At 35.7% G+C, this 20715-nt stretch overlaps 1 protein-coding gene across 1 annotated transcript in view; it reads left to right on the plus strand.

Moving 5' to 3' along the window:
• LOC138134879 (protein O-mannosyl-transferase TMTC1-like) overlaps positions 1 to 20715 on the plus strand; it is a 185196-nt gene that overhangs the window by 75528 nt on the left and 88953 nt on the right. The window contains exon 2 of the mRNA XM_069053460.1: positions 10101 to 10777. Coding sequence (XP_068909561.1) covers positions 10488 to 10777 — 290 coding nt within the window. The 5' untranslated portion in view covers positions 10101 to 10487. The remainder of the gene's footprint in view (positions 1 to 10100; positions 10778 to 20715) is intronic.

A 20715-nucleotide genomic window follows, 5' to 3' on the forward strand; every position in this document is an offset into this window, starting at 1 on the left:
GGGGTAAAATGTACTGCCCCGGAAAAAGTAGTGCGCGATCGGTTGTCGCTCGAGCTGATTGATAACAATTTTATTGGACAGTTCCAATTTCAATCTTAAATTTCGATTAGCATCACGCAGATGTGAGCATGATTGTTGTGCGCCAGGAATTTCAATAAAAGCTTTAAAAATCCGCAGGATTTTCGATTGTCAACGATGTCTCGTGCTCGTCAAATTCTCTACATATCTGCTTCCACGTTTGATTAATTCCTACTATCTCACGATCAGAGATAGAATCCAGTCCGGACAAGGATAACACGGGACGAGTGCGAAAAAGTGATGGATCGAATTCGTAAGTCCGAGAGGGATCCACATTTAAAACAGTAATAGAGTTAAAAGCTTTCCTCTACCTGAGATAAATAAGTGCCATTTAGCAAAGTTGTCAATTGTAAAGAAGCAAAGACAAAGCTATTGTCCTGGGATAATATTTATCGGGAGGAATCACAAACCGTGGAAGAGCGGGCCATTATTCACCTGAAACGACTCTGTGGCAATTGCTGGAACATTCCATAATAAATCTCGCCTCGTATTTAACCTGATTCTTACATAATTCAGAGATACGACGCTGCTGCATCCATAACAAAGCTCGTTTTTCTGAATCAGGCCATTGTATGCAAATCGTTGCAACACGGGACAAAGCTTCATTAACTCGCCGATCCAGTGGGACAAATCTAAAAACTCAGACAAAACGGACTTGCTCGGGAGAAAGGTGCTTTTGTCTCGAACCGATTATTTGCCTGCAGTAAATGTGTAAGCAAGCAATTTGCGTACAAATTTAGACAAGTAGAGGACAATGAAAAGAACAGTCACGTTCTAGGTGACTTTGTCTCGCTGTTAGAGTGAGGCACTGTGATTAGGATCGGACGGTTTTGAATCGAAAAATGGTGGATGCGCCGGGAAAATTTTAAACAAATTTTAGGATATCTCGGTTATTTTCAAAGGTTCATAAAATATAAAAACTGTGTTTTGTAGATTCAGATATGACAAAATCGATGAAGCAAGTCGCATTTCGATTTCTCGTACAGCTGAAGTACACACAATTTTTATTGATTTCAAAAATGATAGATGCGCCGGGACATGTTCTGAACAATTCCTAAGATTTGGTTCACTTTTTTGGCGAACTAGACAGGATTTAGAAAACGTTTTTCATGGGTTTTCTCCCAATCAATTCAATGAAAAAATTCACATTTATCTACCTCTGACGTTAACAGCAGAAATAACAGATCATTTTTAATTAAAATAAAAAATGTATTTGGGTCAAAGCTCTTTTGGTTCAGACTTCAATATTTTACAAGTTATGAAGGAATTTATATAATCAGTTGATCAAAAAAAAATAGTTTCCAAAATGGTGGATGCGCCGAAGAAAATTTGGAATTAATGCCGGAATACCTTTGTTATTGGGAAAATCATGACAAAATATTTTATGAAAACCAAATTCTTTTCTTTATTGAATTACGGTTGTCAAAAAAATGTTAAAAAAATAATTTGCTAAAAGGGTTGATGCGCCAGAAACTGGAACAAACATTTGGATATCTTAGTTACTTCGAGAAGAGATAAAATGCCTTAATTTTATCTTATCTACAATATGACCAACTGCAAAACGATTTTTGATTGAGAGAAAGTTCTTTGTGTACGGATTAAATTTAAAAAAAATTTTAGTTTATAAAAATGGTGGATGCGCCAGGAAAAAATAGGAATAAATACCACAGTATCTTCGTCGTCTGGAAAGCTATACGGTATGCAAAAACTGCATTTTATAGATAACAGAACATAATGATGAAAGACGAATTTCTTTGTTTCGTAAAGTTTTTATGAAAATATTTTTTAATGATTATAGAAATGGTGGATGCGCCGGAAAAGATATTACAATACCTTAGTTATCTGGAAAGGTAGGTGATATGCGAAAAGTGCACTTTATAAACTTTGATTTGACAAAAACCTTAAAGAAAACCGAATTTCTTTTTTCGTAAAGTATTGTGAAATTATTTTTATGATTACAAAAATGGTGGACATATTTTGCCAAACAAACGATATCTTCCTTGTTTGACGAGCTAAATGAAATATGGAAATTGTGTTTTATGGACTTTATCATGGAAAATTCACTGGAGAAAATAATGTTTTTAATCTGCCATATTATCGGGAGGAACAAAGATTTTTGAAGTTCCGGAAAAACCTGGTCGGATAACGCGTCCTTTGTCCAGAATCGATTATTTAGCCACAGTAAATGTGTAAGCAAGCAATTTGCGTACAAATCCCGAAAACCCGCCGCCAATGAAAAGAACAATCACGTTCCACCGGACTTTGTTTCGTCGTTGTCCGAAGGACTGCGATTAGAACCGGTCGATTTCGTCCGGTAATTACTTATTTATGACTGGTGCGCCCCAACAAAGCTAGAAAAGTGCACGCCTCCGGTACACTGTTTATTTGCAGTATCGAACGTTGAATTTGTCATCTGTTTCATTTGAATTTGAGGTCTACGCTTCGAGCTTAAACAATTAATATAATTTAACAAAATGTATTCAGGGATAATCAATTCGCTTGGCTAAATTTATCCAACAGAGACAAAAGCTCTTTTGGAGCTAGAAACTATGGTTTCCTCCGTAATCGGGATCGGTTCTGGTTTCCACACTACAAATCAAATTACGCCACATTGTTCGTGATACGTATCCGTCCTTCAAGTGCGTGATTGTTGTCGACGAACAGCCCGAAAAATATAATTGATAAATTCGCGAAGAAAGCTCCGAAAGCTGACGCCGAAAAAGCACAAAGGAGCGAGATTGATTCTCCTCTCGTCCTGCGGCTGTCCCTTCACTAATTACCGTTTACGGCCCTGTTTCCTAATAATAAACACACCTTGACTCGACGCGCGTCTTTTGTTTTTTCCACCCCCTCCTGTCGATGCATTAATAGCGGCGGTGCTAACTAGCTAGTTTCTATAGCGACGCTATCGCTAACGTCCCCTCTTGAGCGTTAAATGATGTTGCATTAGCACTTTTAGCATCCGGGGTCAGCAGATAAAGTGAAGAGCCAACTCATTCGGCTAGGTTGATGTAGGTGTTGTTTGTACGAAATCTCCGTAGACTAATTTATCTCGAGAGCACACTGTAACTTGGTGATAATAAATTTTGGTTTCAAAAGTGTGCTGACAAGTGGGATACTTTTCCGACTCGGACAAAATGCAAAGTAATGGAACAAAGAGGAACGCTGATCTGTAATTAGGTCAGTTTAAATTATTTACAAAATAATGCAGACCACAAAATTAGATATTTGCGGCGAAGGCTGGGTTTCTAATTAGCAATCAACTGTTGATTTGCATGCAGGACGTGTCCGCGGTGATGCACTAAAAAGCAACGGGGCCTTTGTAGTCCATCTCATTTCACGGGCGGTTGATGATTTCTTGCAGGCAACAGTTATTACACAAAAAATCTTTTGCAGTAATTCTCAGAAAATCAGACTAGTGGAAGTAGGAGAAATGGTGGAGGCGTCGGGAAATATCTTAGACAAATAATTCTATCTCTTCGCTATTTAGTCAGTCAGATAGATAATTCTTAGGAATTGTTTGGTATTGTATTTATTATGGTGGGTCAAATAAAGAAAACCGCATACTTCTATCTCAAACAACAACTAATAAAACGTGTTCAATTGAAAAGTTCATCAAATTGGCTTTGATCTTTGTCGCTATCTTTGTCTAACCAACCTAATTTACCATGTTGTTGTCTTTTAAAAATTAAAGTCAAAGCCAACTTGATGAACATTTCAATTGAACACTTGTTATAATTTATATTGCAAAAATGGTGGAGGCGCCGGGAAATATTTTCAATATATTTTCACATACTTACATCCAGGTGTCCCAGAGTTGCTTGTTATCAAAGATATCAACTTTTTTCTTTTTCTAGATGATAGCTAGGCTTCTACTTCATATTCGGAAAAAATTGCGGTATAAATACATACAGGCTGTCCCAATATTAACACTAAAGTAGCGTTTTTTTAAATGGAACCTACCCAGTTTGATTTCATTTTTGGTTTCTATGCTAAATTGTGATAAAATCTACACATGTCGTTTTTACTTATCTGCCATCGTTTTTGACCAGTGGCACATTTTTTTACCAGAATTCCCAATTGCAGGGGTCCCTTCGAAAATTCGTACCTTCCAAATCGTTGCACATAAATTAAAATAATTGACGCTGTTTGATTCCTGAATGTTTGCCGCATCTGTTAAGTGTTTACTGAATAACGTGCTTAGTCGCACATGCCTACTGCGATTTTTTAAATATAACAAACTAAAAATGTCAAAAACTCATTTTTTTTCAAATGACAGCGCGCATTTATTATTACACTGGTTGTACAGTCGAATGTGAAAATCTAAGGTGCTATCTTAAAATCACTAAAAATCACTAAAATAATTAAATGTTTAATTGTTAACCACTGTTTTGTTGGTTGATTCATCTTTATGGAGTGACCATATTCTGTGATTATCTTTTGTTAGGCCTTATAGATTTTTGTATTGTCTTTTTAACGGAAAAATTGCACCAAATTTAGCGATTTAAGGATAGCACCCTAGATTTGCAGATTTGACTATATAAACCTTATATTATTCAAAAGCTTGTCAAAAAAGCTTTCGACCAGTGCATAATAAATACGGGGTGCCATTTGAAAAAAATTAGTTTTGGACATTTTTATTTCGTTATGTTTAAAAAAATCGCAGTAGGCATATGCGACTGAGCAGGTTGTTGAGTAAATACTCAGCAGATGCGGCAAACATTCAGAAATCAAACAGCGTCAATCGTTTTAATTTATCTGCAACGATTTGGAAGGTACGAATTTTCGAAGAAACCCCTGCATTCGAAATTCTGGTAAAAACAGCGCCACTGATCAAAAACGATGGCAGATAAATAAAAACGACCTGTATAAATTTGATTCATAATTTAGCGTAGAATTCAAAAATAAAATCAAACTGGGTAGGTTCCGTTTAAGAAAACATAACTTTAGTGTTTTTATAATATTGAGACACACTGTATATATACCGCAATATTTTCTGTGCAGTAGAAGCGCAGCTATCATCTAGAAAAAGGTAAAAGGTGATATCTTTAATAACAAACAAGTTATGGAGCTTTTTCGCAACTCTGGGACACCTGTATCTCAGCTGTTTGACATGATAATAATAATTGTTATCGTGAATTAAATAAACAATACGTAACTCCTAAAATATGTCATTTATAGCTTTTGTTATCGTAAATTGAATGAATGAAACCGCATATTTCTCAAACACTGATCATGAAAATTAAATATTTAAGTAATAAAAATTGTTAAGCCCCGGAAAATATTTTTAATAAATGTTATGGCATCTGACAAGACATATATCTTCTAAAAACTGTCTTTTATAGCATCTCTTCTCGTAAAATAAACAAAGAAAACGACACGTTCCTGTGTCTAACACTAACCATAAAAATTAAATATTTTTATTGGGAAAGTGGTGTTGTAAATATTATTTTATCTAAGCTATCTGCCAAGACACATCATGTCTAGAAACTGTCTTTTATAGCTATAGTGAATTAAATAAAGAAAAATGTATCTTTCTATCTCAAACACAAAATGGTGGAGACTGTGGGAAATATTTCTCAATTATTTAGTGCGGTAGATAAAATGTAAAACTTGAATTTGCGATATCCATTCTTTGACAAGAACCGTGCTATAGAAATATTTTTTGATCGTTATAAAATTTGAGATCGAGATACAATTCCATATGGGAAGCATCAGCCGTGCAGCATTTGTCATCTGTTGATTGTAATATCCGTAACAACGTAGTAACGCGGCCTGAATGCCGCATCATCGTCGTCGACGGAGACATAACCCCCAATAACAAGTTCCTCGATCTCGTCTTAACAACCCTTCCCGCCTAGATCTCGTCATTTGCATTTTTTGTCGCTTCGCATTCCGCCTTTGTTCTGGCTCATAAACGATATGTTATTCGGCCCCCGGTTGCGAAATCCGCGGTGACGGTGCACCCCCTCGACGGTCCGCTTAAGTTTAATTAAGAAACTTCCCGCACTCCATAAAAATGCGCTGCATCCGAACAATCGTCTAATGCGAACGTATCGCGCGGTATCAGCGCGTCCTTTGTCCTCGTCCTTTTGTTATTAAAATATACAGTGACGGTCGTAATTACGAGAGACATGTGGGAAGTGCCGGCGGCGGCGATTAAAAACTTCCATTAATAACAATAAAACCCAGATGCGTTCCGTGAAAGCGACATCGATGCCATGGCCAAGTTATTAATGTGTGATTCCCCTCGCGGTCTCCGACGTGTCACCGCAGTTTTGCTCATATTGCCGAGATTCCGCCGGAATACAAAGACGTATAACTAAGGCAGAGGCGAACTCGTGGTAATTGAGTTCAACCTACTCCAGAAATGTACTCGTATACGTGATGCGGCGTTTTTGCGTGCCGAACATATGTCCGCCGAACGGGAAAGAAATGTCCCTGTCATTGTTTATTTTGTTTCTTCATCAACATTTATGTATCTTCGTTTCTCCTTTTTTGGCGGATCCTGCACGACGTGATAAATGACGACGGCTAACGATCCGCTTCCTGTTTTTAAGCGAACGTACCTCGCACGCCGACGACTGCATTTTTAACTAGCGAGGGGGTGGGAAGGACCCCTTTTCAGGAATCGGCTGTCCACCCTCACGCTTCCGAAACCAAACCATAAACAACACTACAACAAATAAAATTCACCACAGAATTTTACCAACACACGTTCTGATAAAAACTACACAGTAAAAATAAAATCGATTAGACGAACACGTAAATTGTTTGGTTTATTAGATTCTTGCTAGAATTTTCCCCAACTATTTTTAAATATATCGCTCGTGCGCTACTCCACAACTTCCATATATTCAACTTTAAGCTCTCCACAAAAACTTTATGGAACTTTGAATTATCCTCTTATTGGGGGAATATCGATCCTCTTCTCTTCAATAATCAAATACAACGAACAATTTATTTTGAACGTGTCGATTGCAAGAATGGTGGTGATGAAGGAAACTATTATACCATTATAACATTCTCACGTTGTCATTGTTTTGCTTCTTAGTTAAAATGAATATTGGCAGGATAAATTAAATCCAGAAACTGCATTTTATAGCATTTGCTATCTAGAATCCAATGAAGAAAACCGCAAATTTCTATCTCTAATGCTAATATTAAAACATTTTATTTTGCAAAAATTATGAAGGAGTCTGGAAAAGTTTTGAATAAATATTGATATGTGCTATCCGGTAACTTTAGGGAACATTGAATTATTCTTTTATTGACTCTGTACCAAACCGTTTCTCTTTAATAATAAAATAGAGTTTGTCTCCCAAGAAAAAAAATATTTCAAAGGAAAAACTTGTCTAACGAGGAATGAAAAAGGTGTAGAAACTTACTTTATACACATTAGGAATTTAATTTTTTCTTATGTTCTTTCTGCCAAACGGTCCAATTAGACGGGAAATATTTTGAACAAAATATTACTGTATTTCTGCTATTTGATAAGATAATAATTAAGATCTGTAAATTGTATTTTATGGTGTCTGCAATCTAGAATACATTAAAAAGAACCGGATGTTTCCATCTCTAATTTAGAGCGCATAAATTTAATTGGTTTAATAGTACACAAATGGTGGAGGCGCCGGGAAAATTTTGGCATAAATATTTTTATTTCTCTGCTATTTGCTAAGGTAAATAAGATTGACAAACTGTGTTTTATAGCATTTATAATTTAGAATCCAACGAAGAAAACCGTATAATCCTATCTTTAACAATAATGGAAAAAAATGTATTTGAAAAAATAGTGGAAGCACCCGGACATATTTTGATTAAATATCCGTGAATTTTGAATTATTCTTTTACTGACTGTACATCAATCTTTTTCGCAATAATATTTTCTAAGGAAACATTTACTTTGATTTGTCAGTTTCTATAATTTTTTTTAAAATTAATCCACGTTGGTCAGAGAGCAATAAATATTGAAGGACAATTTTACTATTACAGTTATTTATCTCCAATTAAAAAAGCAACATGCTTCTATCATCGACAGTATTTTAAAAATAAATTAATAATCACAAAAATGGTGGAGACTGTGGCATCTATTTTGAACAACTGTTAATGTCCTTTTGGTATTTGGTAAAATATTTAAGATCCGCATATTGTGTTTTATCGTGTTTTTACTCTAGAATTCAATAAAGAGAACCGTATGTGCCCATCTCTAATATTGAGCATTAAATTAAATTTTTTAATATTGCAGAAATGGTGGAGGCGCCGGGCAATTTAAAAAATATTTCTGTTTTTCTGCTTTTTGGTAAAGTAAATAAGATTTATAAACTGTGTTTTATGGCATTTTTCCTCTAAAATTACATGAACAAAATCTCACATATCTATCTTTAACAACAGCATCAAACATTTTTGTGCCAAAATAGTGGAGAAACCAGAAAATATTTTAAATCAATACTGCGATCTGAAATCCGGTAACTCTGCAGAACTTGGATTTATCCTTTTCTCTTGCATAATAAAATACGATTGTGCCTATATAAAATGCATTTCCAAGAAACTACTTTTATTGCAAATGGAAACATTCTAGCTAAATGCGAACAAATTTTTTGAACAAAATTTATACAGCAATTTTTTTTTTAATTTCATCTATTAGAATATCTTATTTCCCCCACCCTGCTGTTCAACAAAGTAATAAACAAACGAATAAACAACAACGATAGCTGGTTCGGTATTCCGTGACCGATTTGCATCTTTTCCCTTGTAGGACGTGGTGGTGTCGCGAGATTTTCAATTTAATAAATGCATGGAACATTTAGAGAAAATCACGCTATTCGTACGCCGCACAATCGCCAAGGTAAATAGAGTTCAACCTCTCATTACCATTTTGATTACGAATGAGTAATTACATTGTCCTTTACATAAAAGGCGTTTTATGCCCTAATTTGGGATGGACACGCCCCACCCTTTTATCAATAGTTTCTTGCCTCCTGAATTTTCAGCATGGCTAAATTTCCACGATCTATTCTAAATCATGAACGGACTCGTATGCGGTGGAACGTAATTTACAACGATCCTCGTAACAATGTTCGTATTTTGGCTTGACTGAGAACATACGAGGCTCTAATGTGCTGAGCATGCCCGATTGCAATTTCACAAAGCGAACGGGGTTAAGGCAGACGAACGCACCACTTTTCGTTTTGCTTGTTTCACTATTGGGGGCGGCGCTTTACACCCGCGCGACCAGGTGTGCCAACTTTTTTTTTTTTTTAAACACAAAAGGATTATAAATCTACTTATGCACGAACAATGGACGGACGGCGTGAAAGGAGGTATTCATTTTGTTACATTTTTGCACAAGACTCGCAAATGTGCACGATGATCTCGTCATTGCTGTTGTCACACCGCAGATTAAATTTGACTCGAAAAATGTGGTGACGCGCCCCGGGGCCTTCATTTTCATTACCAACATATTGGTTCGGTATTAATTACAAAAATATCCTGTCAACGAATCCTTTGTTCTTTCTTCTTTTGAAAATTTGATATTTTCTGTTGTCGAAAAAAATTGCTGCCATCAATAAAACATTTAGACCTCGTGGCGCCATTACCACAAAAATAAAAATGTCGCCACCGCCACATTCGTTGAAATCCGTCTAATGTGGGTCAAATAGAGCGTCCATTGTAGTTAATTATGTGGTTTTATTTGCCCAGTCCGGTCCCGATCTGCATTATTTAAATACACCATGAAAACTTAGAGCGCAATATTAAATTTATAACGACTTTGTGTAGTCGGGATCCTCGACGGCCATCAAAAAACCAAGTGGTGCTTAAAGCTCGAGATATTAAATCTGAATGGCGTGCCAGTGCCACTATCTAAATAGTGCAGTAATTTTGGTGTGACGTAGACAAAAGCTCCGGGCGCGTCCCGCCAGTTCCCCTAATGTGGAAACAGCCCGGAGCTTTCATAATAAAGGAGGACGTGCTGTCTCGGATGTAATCGCAGACTTATTGATATTATTGATTTGTTTCAGGATCGGACAGCGGCAGCTTCCAATACACTCCCAGCTACAGCGGTCCAGATAATCTTCTTAAACAATGAACAGTCGCAGATAAATGGCCGCATAAAACTAAGCACCGAGTGCCATGCCGTGATCAATTGTGGCCAAATGTTCCATTATTGTTAAATGGACTAGGATTTATCGCCTCGTACAGGAGGTTATGCTTGATTTTATGACGTCAGGCTGAGATTGCAGCGCCCCAAGATTCCACCTCGTGATGTAAAAATTTACGGGACCGCTGTGATTTAATCGGGCCGCGAAAGTGAAACCAGAAGTAATGTATCTGCGGCGTGGTCCTCATAACCGCCACGAATAAACATTCATTCACGTAATAAAGACAGTGACCGAGATTGCGGCGATATGAAGCGGCGAGGAGGCGCCGCCCCCACGCCGGGCGCTCCAACCGAGGGGAAGAAAGGACCCAGCTCGTGGCCGATGTACAGCCTGGTGGGCACCGTCGCCGTGGCGTGCTACCTCAACGGCCTCAACGGGGATTTCGTGCACGACGACATCCCCGCGGTCACTCTCAACAAGGACGTCCTGGCGCTCAACCCCTTCAGCCACTCCTTCAAAAACGACTTCTGGGGCACCCCGATGGCGGATCTAGCTAGCCACAAGTCGTACAGACCCCTCACGATCCTCACCTTCAGGTGAGTCCCTCTAATTAAAATCTGCAGTGGTAAAGGGTCTTGACCGGGAGGAGACCGTGATTTCCGGTCGACAAACCACTTGGGTCAGAATATAACAGATACAAATTGTTCTCGCGAGCCATGCACTCCCAGAGACTTGTTAGCGATGGTTTCGATTCCGCAAATTCCGAACTTCACGAACTGTTCCACCGGAGGATGATAACACATTTCAATCGTACGAACAACTATCGGAACCGTAAAAAATTTAATAAAAGCTCTGGACTTAAATATCGGAGCGAGCTTTGTTCAGGTGTTACGCGTTAATAAAAATTTATACTGCAATCCTTGTTTACGAGTGTTAGAAGCGGTTAAGCAGCTCGAGTGCAATTATAACGGCTCGATTTTAGCCGGGCTAGTTTTTGAGAGAATCCGGAATTCCGGATCGACCTCATTAGTAGTGCGCAGTAGTGAAATGTTGCGATATCTTTTATTCCAACGTTCGATCAGATAGTTCCTATCTATGGCACTGATGAAAGCGTAGCACCCACAATTTACCATTGTCTGTGTAAACGACACCCGTTGACGGTTCGGCCCCGTGAAATACTTTCCACTTTCTGCAAGCATGTTCCTTCACTGATTGCTTCTTAACTGTCTTATCCAAATAGTTGGAAATCGGTGACGTCAAAAAATATGTGAGCGGAACATCGTTACTCTCTCTATTTTCGATTACATTTTGTTTATTATTTACAGGATACATTTTTTTTTAAATATAAATGTGGCCTTTATTATTTTGACTAGAGAAAACCGTAAAATAGTTATTTACGTGACAAGTCCGGAAAGTTAGATTTTACTGGATGAGTAAGCAAATACCAGGACGAGTCCTAGACGAGTCCTGGTAGCTTACGAGACCAGTAAAAGCACTTTCCGGACGTGGTGCGTACAACTTTTTTTTTGCAATCGTGAATTTTTCACTTTTATGTAAAGAATGTATCATTTTAAAACTGCGGTGGCTTTGAAGTAATAATATTGCCCGTGTATTACCTTAGCAACCAGTCAACAAACATTTTTCAATTTGTAAAAACAACGTTCGTGTTTGCAATTTTTCGTGAATTTCGGATTGAAAATGAGTGATGATAGTAATTTTGACAGTAAAAATAACATTAACGAGGCCTCTAGAGCGATTGTGACAATTTGCTACCTTCTGTGTCGCGGGAAAGGTATGAAAAAGTTTTCCGGGAATTTGAAGCATGATGTAACAGGAAAAAAGTGAAACAGATAACTGAAGAAGTAGTGCTAGTGTACATCGGAGGATGGAAGTCTACATCAGTGGCAGAAAATATAAAATTCCATTCAGAATAAAATTAACATCGGGAAAAAAATACAGAACCAGAAAGAGAATACTACTACGTCCGGAAGCGGGAAACTCGTTCACCTAGAAGAAGCGACTCATTCATAACGGCATATAATTGTACACTTAATGTATATCATAAAAAAATTTCTTGTTCTACAGGACTAGTCCGGTAAAAACACACCCAGCGGACTAGTCCGGTAAAATGGAACTTTCCAGGTGGAAAATTATTAAAGTAAAGTGCTCATTACAGTACGATTGCAAAAAAAATAAATATTTATAAGATAGATAATTTTCTAAACGACACAGATGTCGTGGAATTAATTTAAAATTTTCCCAGCGCATCCACCATTTTTATTGCTTTAATTTTTATTCCGTGGGATGAACAGATAAAGCTATGCGGTTTCATTTGTTGATTTTCATAGGGAAACGTCTTTGAAACCTAGTTTTTAAAATTAAAGCGCGTTTGAATTAACAGAGATATCGTATAATTAAATCTAAAATTTTCTTGGCGCATCCACCATTCTTGCAAATTGTACTTAGAAAATGAAAAGTTATATTTTATCATAAATAGAAACCTGACAGTCTCTTCGCTTTATATGAAACAATATACTCCATATTTCTCTTAAATTTTCTCTAACACTCTTTGATGTACCGTATTAGAGCTCTTCGTAGTGCGATAATAGAAACTGAAGGCGGGAAAGTGCTATTTTAATAGTCCTTTTTAATGAAGCTACAACGTAAAAGAATTTTCATGTACTATGAGAACAAAAGCCAAATCCAATAGGTATTTAAACATAGCACGAAATTTTATAAATGACTACTCAAACAAAAATTTTCTTGCTTTCAATTTGAACATTTTCCTAGCAATTTTAGTTCAAGGAAATCTATAAAACTAACATTATATAACTGAGATAATTTTTCAACAACACAGACGTTGAAAATTTTAATTTAAAATTTTCCCGGCGCATCCACCATTTAATTACATATTTCATTTTTTAATTCTCATTTAGTCTGAAACAAATCCAGAGATGCAGTTAATTTTCCGTAAGGACACATCTTTAAAACCCAATTTACACAAATGAAATAATTTTTCAATTAACAGAGATTTCGCAAAAATCTTAAATTTTTTCAGCGCATCCACCATTTTTGCAAACTTTTTTTAAATTTTCACCACCTAAATAATCGACATTTTCTATGTATACAAAACACTGTTTATGCTTTAGATGGTTAATTTCTGGATGTAGCCACCACTTTTTAACGTACATAGATATACAGGTGTCCCAGAACTCGCGGATCAAACTTAAAGTGCGTTTTCCTTGGTGATAAATAAAAGCAATAGCGTTAAAAAATTGTCAGATTGCAGTAGATTTTTTGTAATAAACAATTAAAGTTGACCAATCGTTGTTCAATTTCAGGTAAATTCAACGAACACTTTAAATTGCTTAGCAACATAATTCTAGTTGTAATTTTTATTATTCATGCGTATTACACGTTACTTAGTAACTGAAGGAAAGAACTCGGTTTTCTGGTGAAAACTGCTCGAACACTATTTCTTAATTTGAAAAATTCATAACTAAGAAGTAATTACACCCTGAATATTTTTCTTAAGGTTTTTCACTTCCATTACGACTAAGGAATATGCCCTTTAAATCTGATTCACCAGTTCTGGGACACCCTGTATACTACTCTGGGGTGTCGTTACCAAAAAAGATTCCACAGTCAATATCTTTAAAAGTGATGTCAATTGAAATATTTTCTTTATTTATTTATTTCTATATTATTTGCAATTTGCCCTGAAGAAATAAAGAGAAGAATAATGTTCAGTGTTTTGGTAAATTTTAATTTTTTCTTTATTTGTTTTTCTGTTTGAATCCACTTAACTCAAAAACTAAGGAATGGATTTTCTTCAAATAAAGTATTTTAAAAAGAGAAAATTCCTGATTCTGTATATTGCTCTGTAGTGAGTTCGCCTCTCTTTCGTCAATTTTAATTTAAGTACGGCGCTGCGGTCGTTGCACTTCACTTCTTGTATTTTCGTTTCGATCCTAAATATCACAAGTAACTTTTATTCTTATTTCTTTATCTTGTTTTAATTTCTTTATCGTCTAAGTTTGTATGCCATCCTCTTCCTTTTTATTTCTTCTTCTAAATTTGTTTAAATTTACTGTACTGTACTGTGGTTTTTCTTTCACAACGCCTCAGTGGTTTGGAAAACTTTCAAATAAAAATTCATCTTGAGAATAATGTCGTGTCCTCAATGTACACGAGCAAAGCCGCAGGCAAAACCTCGTTTAAAATATCACTACAAGTAGTTATAAATAATAAATCTCTTCTTTGACAATAATTAGGACTGGAGTGATTCTGGAAGTTCTTTAATTGAGATTAAAATTCCGGTTCGATGAAGATTTTTTAAGCACACTTTGAAACACTTTGCGGTGCCTTATTAGCATAAGTAAGATGTTTTAAGTTTGGGAATAAACGAAACAAGGATAATCCCGCAAGGACGCCGCTCAAAGGATGTGGGAGCAGGAGTTTTGATGTAGGGAATAATGTCACGTAGCACAGTTGTTGGTTATACCTGATACGGCTTTTCGTCCCATCTAACCCCCCGAAATCAGTTTTGTACCATATAGGGTCATAATGAAGAAAAATCCATTCTGGCGGAAAAGTTGTTTCGCTTGTTTTATAGTTTCCATTAGCGTTCCACCTAACAAATCGATGCGATTATATCGTGGGGCTAAATATACATCTTCTATTAAAGGCTTGTTGATTTGGCTATAAATACCTTCGGCCAAATACAATCGAGATTTAGAGAAAAATTTTCGATCGAATCTTGCGCAACAAGTGCACTTTTTCGCTGTGTTTATGTAAAATGTAAATAAAATTTGAGTGGAAAGATCAAGATCGTATCTGGCGTCGTCCGGCTTTAAAGCGTGCAAGTCTTTGACCTTGCCGACTCGAAATAAATCAACAAAGCTTTTAACAAGCTCTTTTCAGATCTCATTAAGCCACCCCAAAGGAAAAAAATTACAGATAGGGCTAGGCAAAATAAATTTATATAGTCTTTAACCGAGCTGCGAAACGCTGAAATGGCTATCCCATAATAAAGGACTACGTAATTCACTTTATTATCTTAATTAAAATTCTGCAGGTACATATTTTACACGTAAAAAGTTGGAAACTACATTTTTTCATTAAGGCGTCGACGTCCGGAGGGGATTTAACACAAGAATTGAAACCGAAAGGGTCCTTGTTGACGGCTTAATCTCGTCGTTACAAACTCAGTTAGGATCGATGTTTATGCAATAATTGCTGGTGGAAAATAATAAATTACATTCGGACGCGGAAACCGCCCCTGTAAACGCGTAAACTAATTTAGACCGTGGTAATAGCCTGTGTGTGGTCAAAATGTAGTCAAATGAATTATGAAATTCGTAATTCCGCCCACAGAAGTTATCTATTTCTGCTGGTCTCTTCGTCCCGGTAATTACGTGGGGGCTTAATGACACCCCCTGCGGTTTTCCTTGTGTCGCGTTTTATCATTTCGACCCGGACGATTTGTATGCAGATACCTGCAGTCTTCTACCACACCGATTATGACTCGAAATCAATGCGCCGGATATAACGTCTGTGGCATTAAGCCACTTGGAACGATACCAAAAGCGCTGAAAAGAATATTTAAGCGAAGCTAATACCATGCGAAGTGCAATTAGCCGCTTTTCACAACGTCGGACCGAATACTGAATATGTTCGACTCGTGATGGGGGTTTCACGGACGGGGTAATTGACAAGAATCGACCGGAAGGGTGTAATGAGACTCGATCTGCAGTATTGTAGCGAGGGCTATAACTTCTCAAGTGTTATTGCAGTTGGAAGTTAAAGAGTTGTGTAAATCATAAATTGAACACAACAACGCAGGGACGTACTCGGAGAGTATTACAAGTTTCCAGTTGAAATACATTCTATTATTCAATTTATTCAAAGTTTCATGGAGTACCAATTTAATATAAATCTCGGATGCTCTCACATTTTTACTATTTTCAGTGTGTCCAACAGACAGAGATTTATGTTTTCGTTGTTGGTTTATAGAAATTTTAAAAAATGTTCCAAAAATAAATCTGAAACTTTTTTGAAGCATCCACCGTTCTTACAAAGTATGTTTACAAATAAACAAAAAAATATTTTTAACGAATAGAAAACAATTTTTTGTTTTATTTATGAAATATCATTCTTTACCTTGGTTTCATTTTAACACGTTTCGATGTAAAGTTCTGTAATATCTTACAGTTTGATAATAATAGAAACCAATGAAATACGATTTTCGTCATTATCATAATGAAATTATAAATTACAAGAATTTTTATGAATTATGATAACAACAGTCACAGGACAGAAATGCTTAATGACGAAGTAAAATTTACATAAACCAAGAATGTTTTCGATTCTTTTTTAATTTGAATGTTTTCCTTGTAAGTTTTAATTGGATTAATTCCCATATACGTGTTCAGCCAATCAGAGGGCTTGCTTTTATCCAATCAAAAATGTTTATCGCGGTTAAAACGTCCTGCTACTCTGCCATCTGTCAAAAATTATTAAAATTGCATGCTACTCCTGTAAGATTTTCAAATTGTTTTTAATAACTGTAAGATTTATAAATAAATAATTAACGTTAAAGTTTGTATTCTGGAATTGATCTTGCCAAAAATAACACGACCTAATTTTTTATATCTCATTATTTCCTTCATGTGTCTAGCAATCAATTGCGTGACAAATATTAACCAATCAAAACGAGAAAACAAAAAATAACCCGATAAAATTTCTCTAAAATGCACACTGTGCAATAATCTGATAAAAAATGTCGGCACTTGATTTTTTTTTTATTATTTTGAATAAAAAGGATTGGAAATAATGCGTTTGTGTTCATTCTATTCACTTCGACTTCGTTTCGTGCTCTTATTTGATAATAATTGGTCTTCTGACCTCATTTATGGATGTTTTCGTTCATTAGCAAAAAAATTTCCGATAAAAAATTTTGCACTTGGGATATAATATGTGATAAATTTCCCAATTTCCTCTTAAACATTTTTGCTTTAAACAAGTTTACTCGTTGAATTTCGGCATTTTTATTTAAAGGTTAAACCCTCGAGCTAAAGCTCTCGGGTCTAACCAGCATAAAAATGCCCAATATTCAACTCGTAAAATTGTCGAAGCAAAAAGTTTTCGTAAAATTGAAAAATTTATCCGGTAAAAAAATTAGGTCTTGTTATTTTACCTTCGAGAAAATCCTTAAATGAAACATTTATGACTTGGATAATTCTTATAAAACTACACGTCTGTCGTAAAATTAAATTTAAAATTTTCCAGGCCAGGCCATTTTTGATTATTTAAAAATCTAAATTTTATTCGGTGTAACAAACAGAGAGATGAAGTTTTCTTTGTTGGTTTTCTACGGAAACGTCTTGAAAACACGGTTTTTAAAAATTAAATGGCGTTTGAATTAACAGAGATACCGTAAAATTAAATTTAAAATCTCCTGGCGCATCCACCACTTTTGCAAATTATATTTAAAAAATCAAATTCAAATCAATAAATAGAGAATTGTATATGAAACACTATTATTTACCCCATTTACCATGTATTCTCTCTATGCATCCAAAAGTTTTTGATATGCCATTTTGGAGTATTGTATGACAATAAAAAAATTTCAAAAGTAAATTTAAACTTTTTCCTTAGTAACATTAGTATGAAGAATTCTCTAATAATACATTTTTAGGAGCTATGTAATTTTTGAAACAACGCGAATATAAAATTAAAAATTTTCCCGGCGCATCCACCTTTTTTTTTTATTTTGAAATTTTTATTTTTATTCAATATGTGAAAAACATGGAACTATGCGGTTTTCTTTGTTGGTTCTCATACGCAACCATCTTTAAAATACAATTTTTAAAAATTACATGACTTGAATTAACAGAGATATCGCAAAATTAAATCTGAAATTTTTTCGGCGCATCCATCTTATTCTAAATTAATATTTTTCAGTTATCATTACAAATAGAGAATTGATATTTTCTTTTATCTATACAGAACACTATTCTTTATCTTATTTATCTTACATTTTCTTGATGTGTCCACCACTTTTTCACAAAATTGTTACGTTACAATTCTTAGTATGAGAGCTTGCAAAAAATCTACAGAATATAATTTTTATTATTTCGTTTAAGAAACTGTAATAATTAAGATTTTTGATAAGCTGTAGCCCTTCTCACTGCAAAAGAAAATTTAATAACTGCTCAACCAAGATCGTTTAAAAAGTGTCTCTTAAAAACTAAACCTGATTGAAATATTTTTTTATTTGCAATTTATCAGCAACGAAGAACTCAAAGATAATATTTAATCCTGAATGTCAGCAGTTTCAAAAAAAGTGTTTGTCGAATACGGACAGTAACTAAATCTAGTTTAGTGCTCCAAACAACGGAAAAATTGCAAAATTAAGTTTAAAATTTTCGCAGCGCATCCGCCATTTATGAAACCCAATTATGCAATTTTTACTGTTAGTGTCAGAAACGGAAACGTGAACATCGCTGTATTGGATTCGCTACTGCAAACTCTCTAAAACACAGTTTTTAAATATCATCTATCGCTCCGAATCGCAGAGCTAGTGTAATTTTGATTAAAATCTTTTCCGGCGCCTCCACCATTTTTAAATTCGGTAAATTCTAACTTTTTAAATATTTCTGAAAGAACATTCGAAAAAATGATTCAACTCGATTAAAATGTGTGTTCTTGAGGAGAAAGCCGTCGAAGAAAGACACACAATTCATCCAATATGTAAAGGACGTTCGGTCCATAAAACGACCATAAAACTCTGACGCTTTCACAGTGGCCGTTTTGAGGCCCATAATTTCCCTATAAATGCCTGGATGCGCATTGCAACGACCGGTGCAAGAGCTTTCATTACGTAATTCCTACTAAAATGTTCCTTACTCATGACACATTCATCTGCACGAACGCTCTTTGATGCAGTAGCTGTTATCGATTTGCTTTGTTGTAGTTCGTGTTACTCCATACCTTAACAAGGTGTGCCGAGCTACGTCGCTAATTCCTTTGCCTTGTAAAATTTAATCAGAATGAAACACCACATTTTTACCACACAAACCTCGATCAACACTGACAGAAATTGCGCGATTTCGGAACGACCAAAACAATTAGATGTTTCAAAATGAACAAAAATAACATGGAACTTTGATGACCTTTTGCACGGTAGAAGAATCCTTGAGGTGTAGTAAATTTTGTCGAATCACTTTGTTCGGAACTATTGATAAGCGATGTAAATTTAGGCGGTTGTCGTGTTTGTGTGGAGTGAGTGTTTCCCTGGAGCGACGGGTTCGCTACTTGAAGGGGAACGAGGGAATTTGACGATGCAAATAACTCTCCTTATAGGTATGGAGGTACATTTTTAAAACAATCTTTTACGGGAAAACGTTTATTCCGGCGGAAGCAACAGCTCGAAACGTGACAAAGCGTGCAGGTTCGTGCAACAATCGTGCCAGGAGCAGACAGGAGTCGCATAGATATCGCAAAGACAATCGAATAAAAAACCGTACCTTATACCATCACCGAACGAAAGCTAACCCGTCGCACATAAATAACGCACCAAATGGACGACGAATCGGCCGTCGGGCTTTTCGTGATGCACACTTGTAATATTTCAGCATTTGCTTCCTACTTAGTCATCATAAATCACTCGACTACTTAAAAATGGTATCCGGGAATATTACATTTATGATAGATGCAGTTGTGTTGTGAGTGTCCGATTTGACCGTCTTCGCTCCTCGGGGATCCCTCCAAGTGATCCATCTTACTTTAAAATGGGAGTTATGATACGAAAATGGGGCGCCGGATTGGCTTCGCGGTTTTTTTCGATTAATTGGAGCTCTTTGAGGAAGGATTTTGGCTCGAGGCGGCCGCTCATGTCGAGCCTTCGGCCACATCTGCTAGAACTGCTTCGTCTTAATTAAGCTAAATATACCGATTAACATAAAATTGCCAGGCAGTTTTGGAACACGGCTAAATGTGCTTTTCAAAGACGAACAAAGTCTGCGGAAAATTATGGCTTTTGTAAAAAAATTACAACAAGAAACTGTTTTTATGTTCTTATAAAATTTTAAACATCTCAAAAACTAATAAAAATAAGTTTACAAAGCTAGATTTTCAAATTTATTCGATTATAACAAAAAATCTGTTACACCCGAGTTCTGGAAGTTACTCTTGATAAATTTTAAAACAGAATTAAAGAGCTCTGCATATCTAAAAGTGTTATGATTCTATTTTGTACATTTTATTTCTGTAAAATAAATATGAGCACGTTCCACTCTAATATTGCTGTTCTAAGTTGGATAAAGCATAACTTTTTACATTACAGTATATCACTAAAGTAACACCAAGGTAAATAAATAAGAACAAAATAAAAGTTAAAAAAAAATCACTAATCTCTCTCTGCTCTCCGTTATAATTAACAAGTTTATTCCTGCAGGGAAAACAGACTTAAATATCTAAATGTCGGAATTAACAAAGGTAATTAACTTTAATGAATAACAACAATTTTAAT

Source organism: Tenebrio molitor, chromosome 7, assembly GCF_963966145.1.
Source record: "Tenebrio molitor chromosome 7, icTenMoli1.1, whole genome shotgun sequence".
Classification (NCBI taxonomy): Eukaryota; Metazoa; Arthropoda; class Insecta; order Coleoptera; family Tenebrionidae; genus Tenebrio; species Tenebrio molitor.